At 37.2% G+C, this 8112-nt stretch overlaps 1 protein-coding gene across 1 annotated transcript; it reads left to right on the top strand.

The window, feature by feature from the left end:
- Positions 1 to 1761: 1761 nt before the first annotated feature.
- On the top strand, positions 1762 to 6017 carry LOC122071578 (40S ribosomal protein S2-3-like). The gene is made up of 2 exons (XM_042635959.1): positions 1762 to 2496; positions 5640 to 6017. The coding sequence occupies exons 1-2, from the start codon at positions 1837 to 1839 to the stop codon at positions 5793 to 5795; spliced, it is 816 nt and encodes a 271-aa protein (XP_042491893.1). The 5' UTR covers positions 1762 to 1836; the 3' UTR covers positions 5796 to 6017.
- Positions 6018 to 8112: the final 2095 nt, after the last annotated feature.

Raw genomic sequence — 8112 nt, 5'->3', positions numbered from 1 at the left:
TCACAAGGATCTGATTCAAAAAAAAAAAAAAACCGTTTAAACAGATAAAAATTCACCTAAATAGGGTGGGCTATATTGATTCTAACTCTCAAATCGAATCTATTTGTTGTCATACTTGTTATTATACTTAAACTATACTATCTTTTTTTTTTTTGGTAGAAAAATCTATGAGATTCTCTCACCAAAAAAATAATAATAATAATAATAAAAAATTAGCAAATTCAAAAAAATTTTGGTCATGTGAATTGTTCTTCAGAAATCTTTTCATAGAATACTCCCACTTCACTCTGAACCTGTGATTTTAGAACTTCTTTTACTTGCAGAACCAGTGGTCAAGTTGGATCATTGCAAGGTTAGGAGTCGATTTTCTCATTTGCATGCAACTGGATGGGTGGCCTGGATTGACCCTTTAATAGGTATTTCTTGCATTCTTGGTATCTAGAGTTCTCCCTTATAAGAATCGGACGAGCCGGATCGACCAGAATTGAGGTTAGGGGCCACTAATTCTGGACGATTAGAAGCTTGCACTTGCCATGGAACTGAGCTGCTAAGCTATTGCTTCACCGTAAGACTCCCAAGCTTGTCTTGGGATAATGGGTGTTAATCGATTCGATTTTGGTTATTCCGAATGGTTCAAGATGCAAAATGTAGAAATCAAAATCAAATCGAACTAAAAATAAAAACACATTTTAGAAATCAAAATCAAATCGACTTGATTCGGTTTTATTCAGTTTCATATATATTGGGTTCTTGATTCAAATTCAATTCAGTTTCATATTAAGTTTTGGTCATATTTTAGGTGTTTGAGCAAACTTTTTTCACCAACTTTTGTCAAACATAAAAAATGAATAAAATTTATAATTCACATCGATTGAAAAAACATAAAAGAATGTAATTTTATCCAATTCTTTATTCAATTTGAGAAATAGATAATTCAATTTAGTTTAACGATTTTAATTACGAAACCAAAATCGAATCGAATCAAAAGATTCCAACTTTTGAAACCACCTAATCAATCTACTTCAATTCGATTTTAAATTGTCAGTTTGGATTTCATAAGCTTTTGACGAGAGTGGATCAGGTTCTCATATGAGAATCATTCTTGTATGATTTGATTCACATAGATGGAATCCACCATAGGGTTTCTCCTTGGGTGGATTCCATATGTATGGATCAATCACGAGCATGGATTTAGGGAACTGTATCAGTATTGGTATCGGTATCTGTCGATATCAATTTGAATTGGATTAGATCGGCACATCGGTTTTGCCCTTGCTTTTTTTTTTTTTGAAAGTACAATTTTTTTACTATTTAACCGTGAAATGATATAGGTAATCGATCAAGGATCAAAGATTGGTCTCAACGGATACTAATGCAATACGATGGATACAATATCGGTGTTGAAAACCATGGTCATGAGAATGATTCTCGTCACCTTACTGGGAGTCTGGACTCTGGAGGGAACTCCGAGGATGTTTATCCACTACGATCAGTTGGCAACAATAAGAGGGCATGTACACTCGAGTGCTCTGAGAAGGTTTTAAGCCAAACATAAAAGATGCTAAATCAACAGTTTTCCTTCATTTTCGTCGAAATGACCAAAATGCACCAAAACTCTTCGATACCTGTAGCCCGTGATTTCTTAAGCGTGGTTTTTTCCTGGCCCAGCTTATCTTGGCCTGGTTTTTCACAACCCTAACGCAGCAATTGCAGATTAGGTTTTCAAACTTTTTAAGCGTATATTAAAACCCTAGTTCTGCGATAGAGGTCTTCCATTTCCTCACTTACCTCAATTTGTCTGCAGCCTTCGAAAGCTAGAGACCTTAGCAGGCAACGATGGCGGAAAGAGGAGGGGAACGAGGAGGCTTTGGCCGTGGTTTCGGCCGCGGCGGTGGTCGGGGAGACCGTGGACGTGGCCGCGGAGGTCGCCGTGGTGGTGGTCGCCGTGAGGAGGAGGAGAAGTGGGTACCCGTTACCAAACTAGGACGACTTGTGAAAGAAGGAAGAATCAAAAGTTTAGAACACATCTACCTCCACTCACTTCCAGTGAAGGAGCATCAGATTGTGGAAACCCTCTTACCTAATCTCAAGGATGAGGTTATGAAGATCATGCCTGTTCAGAAACAGACCAGAGCAGGTCAAAGAACTCGTTTTAAGGCCTTTGTTGTTGTTGGTGATGGTAATGGCCATGTCGGATTGGGTGTCAAGTGTAGCAAGGAGGTTGCCACTGCTATTCGTGGATCTATCATTCTGGCGAAGTTGTCTGTGATCCCAGTTAGGAGGGGTTACTGGGGTAATAAGATCGGAAAGCCACACACCGTCCCTTGTAAGGTTACTGGTAAGTGTGGCTCTGTTACTGTTCGGATGGTGCCTGCTCCACGGGGTGCTGGTATTGTCGCTGCTAGGGTGCCTAAGAAGGTTCTGCAGTTCGCTGGTATTGAAGATGTGTTCACTTCTTCCCGTGGGTCAACGAAAACTCTGGGAAATTTCGTCAAGGTATTGTGTTTTTTTTTCATATTTAGATCTAATCTTATGGGGTCGATTGCTGATTACTTTTGGCTTATGCATTTCTGAGTTACTGATTTCCGTAGTTTACGTTTGTATTAACCTAATTCTCCGTAGATGAATAATATATGTTCTACTGATATGTGATCTGTAGACTTTGTAGGTATAGTTTTTGTGATTCATTTTTATTTGTTATCATTATTAATGAGAACGTTTGATAATAAAAAAAAAATTGTTTTTTCTGTGATTATTGAAAACCACACGAATGCTTATTGATCATGGGGGGTTAAGTTTCTAGTCTCTCTTTTTTCTGTAAGGGAAGTATGTATTTGCTGGCGGAACTATACTCTGTAAATATGAAAGTCATGGCTTAAGTCTCATTTTTAGTCTCTTATTATTGGTGCGATTTCTATTGCCATGCTTGCAGAAATTGTAATATCGAATCTATAAATTTTTTTGGATATAGTAGCAGTCGGTTGCCTTGTTTTGCTCAAGTTTTTGATTCTTCTAAATTTTTAGGTACGGTATTCACCATTTGGTCTGTGCAAGTTACAGACAAAAGGATCTAGGAAGAACCATCCATTTACCTCATATCTTATCTTGTGCTAATAAATAGGATTCAAGATGAAATCCTAAACCCTTCTTCAATCTGGTGGAGCTTCTGACCTTTTTTTAGTTCCAGTTTTGTTTGTTTCTGTTGATTAAAGCTAAAACCTAATTTGAAGCAATGTACAGCTTGCTCAAGCAGTAATGTTGGTGATTTAATTCGACCTCATTCTGTATGATTCTTCTGAAGTTAGAACTTTTGCTTAGCTGCGAGTTGGTAGTAGTGCTATTATGCTATGAGGTATTTTGCTGTTACACCAGTCATTCACTTAGTCTTTTATGGGCCTTAGGAAGTCTAAAATTGTAGTGAAGCTGCTGCACGTGATAAAGACTGCAGATTGTTAACTCATTATTGAACCTTGGGGTTATAGATAATATTTTTTTCTTTTCCTAGATCCTGGCTCCCTTCCAATTTTTGCAACTCATTGGGCAAAACGCCCTAAACCTTCTCCATTCAGCTGGCAAGTCCAATGAATTACCAAAAATTGTAGCTATATGAAGCATGTTTTGAAAGTGTTCAATGGATTTGGTCAACTCATTCTTTATATTCGAACCATTGTCTTGGTGTCCAGGGACATTAAAAGTTCTCTATCATATGACTCCATGCTAATTGCTTGGGATGGCAACATCCTGTGCTAAGAGGGCCAGCTTGGCACTTTTTTTTTATCTGTTTTGAGTTTATTTGAGTTCTTATGACTTTACATTTTAAGTAGTTAGGCCTTTCTTAGTGGGTTACTAATTTATTTTCAGTAATGTTTGTTAAGTAGAAAGCAGCTAGGATTGAGTCCTATGTGATTAGGAGGTCCTTTGAAGAAGTGAAATAGTTCTATCTAATTCTACAATTGATTATTGGTTTATACTTGGACATAAGGTTTATCACTTAGGGGTTGATTGATAAACTTTCAAAGACCTTGGAATTGGATGCTGTGCTTTCCTCATTTTTCCTATGCTTATGTCAATAATTAAACCGAATAGGTTTTAGTTATTCAATTACTGTTTCTATTTTTTCTTTTTTTCTTTTTTTCTTTTTTATGAAATATTTTTCATTGTCAATCTGCTGAATTGACTGAACTCATTTCTAAGTTTGTTTTTTCAAACCAGTTCTGATATCTTAAATAATTTTATGTGTTGATTTTTTTTCATATCAGTTTTGATATCCTAAATAGTTTTCTGGGTTGATTTTCTACTTTTAACTTTCCATTATGAGTTAATCTCCTGTCCAGTTTGGGGTTCCAGAATTTCTCTCTCTGATCTGATCTTGTTGATTATTTTGATTCTTGAATTCCTGAATTGAGTCTGATTTGAGCAACCTCTCTATTTATGTATGATATATTAATATTTCATATGAGCTTTTACTCATAATTATCGGATTTAATTCTTATGCTTATTGCTTCTTTTTTAAATATTTGAGTTGTTCTGAGTCTGACTATTCTATTGTGTTTTGAATTCATAATTATTTATGATTTGAAAAATCACCACTGTATAGCCACATTTGATTATTACCTGTCATCAAACCCCTATTCTAGTGTAGACTCATACCTAAGTGGTCTTCAAATTGCATGGGTTGCTTGTTGGGCTGCAACTTTGGAGGCTTTGGGTGAGTTTGATTTATGCCAGAGTTGACTCCTATAAAGGTCTATTGGTTGCAAACCCCTAAACAGAAAGAAGGGTAAAAGAGGGGAAAAGGTTCCTGCACATTCCCACTATATGTTTTGCCACATTGACACGATGGTTTGGCATTTGGGTAACGTCATGAATAGACTACTAGTCAAATTTAGTGGCCCACTAAGAATTGACCTTTTCAAATTGTTTTGAAGCCACTATAACTATGGTATTATACAAAGAGAAATGTGATTGATCTGAAACCCCTTCCAACCCCCGGCCCTTTTCAAAAAATAAAGAATCTCTGCAAATTATCACTTGTGATTGGGATTTCAGTACATTGTTTCATGCCACACTTAACATGATACGAGTTCTTTTCTGTCCCTTCTGCCTTGTTTGTGGGTTGGGCTGGTGTTAGGTTTTCATGTGATTGGTCCTACATTCTAACCTATCCCTTTGTCATCCATGACTGCCATTTCATTAGATTCTTCCTCTGTTTGGAAAAGTGGTCTATATTCTTGTTTCTTGTTGGATGAAGTAACCGACTCTTGATTAAAAGCAAGAGTGCATAAAATGTGGTAGCTAGATATTCTATGCTTCTTAGATGTTATCCTCTGGCTGAGGCTACGTTCTTCACTGAGGCTACGGTCTTCTTCATCTTTCTAACCAAATAATGAGAGTTCTGTGGGCTTGTGTGCTAGTAGGCTAGGCCAAGCCCTTCTCTTTCTCTCTCTGTCTGTGCATCACATTTTTTACTAAGGTTTTCTCCAAAAAGAAAAAATAAATAAATAAAGAAATGTTATTTTTGGGGGCGGGGGTTTGGGCAGCGCAGAGTGCTTCGTGACATGTTTTCCCTAAATATTGGTAATGTTTTTATGTGGTAGAAAAAGTCTATGCCTAATTGGATGTGTTTTTTGTATGCGTAGGCTACTTTTGATTGTCTTCTGAAGACGTATGGTTTCCTGACTCCTGATTTCTGGAGGGAGACACGCTTCACAAAGTCTCCTTTCCAGGAGTACACAGATTTGTTGACAAAGCCTACAGCAAAGGCAATCACATTTGAAGAGGACAAGTTGGAGTAGATGTGTCACAGAAGGTCCCTTTTCTGGATGATTTTGTCTCTCTTCATCCCCCCCTCACCTTTCCTTTCTAATTAGATCTAGATTACAATTATTATTCTAGACGGCATGACCCGATTATATATTTTGTTTTCTGCTGAGCAACTTGTTTCTTTGTTCTCTTGCTTTGGTGAATTTCTGTCGACTCATTTCATCTTGAATAATCCTAGTTTTCATGCTTCTTAATTTGGTTCAGTTATTTTAAAGTTATGTAGTGTTACTTGTTTCTGCTTTGATGTTGGGTATATGTATGGTTCCTCTAATTTGGGAAGGGGGAGAATGATTCCGTTGACAGAGAGGGAACAAGTGAGAAGAACATATTAGAGAGGGAGAGGGAGAGGGAGAGGGAGAGGGAGAGGGAGAGGGAGAGGGAGATGGGTGGTGGTCTCTTATTTGCATGCACAATGACATTCTAGTAATGCTACAGCCACCTCCGCTATCGATATCTCGAAACATTTGAAAACATCAACATCATCAGCTTTGGCAGATAGGCACTTCACCCTTCGCTCGAAGGAGCAATCACAGAGGAGCAGAATGGAATAGAGAATCAGAGAGGAGAGAGAATGTAGTACAACAGATATTACCATGAAGTCACAATGCAGGTTTTTATAGCCATATTGCATGGATAGGGTGATTCAGATCGCTCTGTATCTAATCAGCGGATCAAAGAAGTGTGTTGAATCTGTAGGAATTGGGACCAGTGATTCTGATTCAGTCGGCCAACTACATCTTTCAGTCTGATCTAAGACTCACTCAAATATAGTTTTTTTGGGGCATTGGATTCTCTAAAAGATGTTTGTGTTGCTTACGCTGGCATTATCACTCACTTCAGCATCTGCTTGTGCGGGTGCTTCCCTCTAAGGCGAAACAATTTTACTGATTTGACTCCAATTATTGGGATCATCTTGTTAGTCTCTAGTTGTTAGAAATGGAGGGTGTTTTTGGTCCTACATCCATATTTTGGAAGGCAGGACATGACATCGAAACGGAATATGGTCTGATGAGCTTATTTTGAATTCGGATATCTAATAGTATTAAGTTTGTTCAGTTTTCCTATCGCATGATGGAGGTGGAGAGGAGTATCCACCAATGGTGATGTGACCACGCTATGATTGGTCAATCAAGAAGTGAAGGGGAGCTGATCTAATTTGGTTTGATTTGGTTTTATTATTATGGTTTGAAATCCTGTGACCTATTCAGCTATTGTTAATTAGTAGAGGTCTTGGCCATACTTTTAAATCTTGGTTGAAAATTTCAACCAAAATTTCCTTTCCTATTTTCGAGTAGGGATTGTCCTAGTTTCGAGTAGGGTAAGAAACAAAACCATGGGTTGAATTGAAAATGTTATTGGTTTTGACAATATTTTGGTATTTTTCATAAGTGTTAGTCTGTCGACTACACCTGTATTGGTAGCTTCGAACAATATTAGCCAACCCACGACATGTCGAATTTTGTGAATACCAGCATAACATCTGGTACTAAGGTTTTGTTTGGTAGCCAAGAAAAGAAAGGAATAGCAAGAAAATAAAAAATTATGTTTGAAACCATAACAACTTCACAATTCTCAAGATGAGTTTTGAAAAAAAAAAAAAAATTGATTCAGGACATACCTAACATAATAGAAATTTCTTAGAAAAAAAAAATAAAATATATATATATATATAAAATTTTTGTACTTTTTTCTTCTCTTTTCTTTTCTGTGCTACCAAACACAGTCTAAAGTTAGAAGGGACAGACCAGGGTTGAACTAGTCTAGGGTAATTTCTTGCCTCAACAAACCTATATCTAGGTTTTAAAAAACTATGTCGAATTTTGTCCCAAAAGTATTTGGTTTCGAGTTGAGTTGAAACCTAACTAGGATAATAGGTGTGAAATAGGGCCGGGTTTCTTAAAACCCTAACCCAATCCAACCGTAGGTCCTCAAAATTCAACCTAGGCCCAACCTAACCTGGCCCTAATTGATCCTATCAGGGTTGGGCTGGGTTGGATTGACCTTGACTTCTACAATGGTTGGATTAACTTTGATTGATATGTTTTTACTATTCATATCTCATATATTAAAAAATTATAGAAAAATAAAATATCGATTGGAACCCTAATTTCTATTATAAAAATGCAAGATTAAATTTCAGGTTGGGTTGGGTCGGGCCCAAACTCGACCCAACCCTGAACTAGGGTACTCAAACCAACTCTTAGGGTAAAAAACACTTGGCCCAAGCTCTATTAGAGTTCAGGAACAGGTTCAAGTTGTCGGGACTAAACCTTCACCTCTATGGGATAA

Source organism: Macadamia integrifolia, unplaced genomic scaffold, assembly GCF_013358625.1.
Source record: "Macadamia integrifolia cultivar HAES 741 unplaced genomic scaffold, SCU_Mint_v3 scaffold_270A, whole genome shotgun sequence".
NCBI classification, from domain to species: Eukaryota; Viridiplantae; Streptophyta; class Magnoliopsida; order Proteales; family Proteaceae; genus Macadamia; species Macadamia integrifolia.
This window is presented reverse-complemented; position numbering and strand designations above follow the sequence as displayed.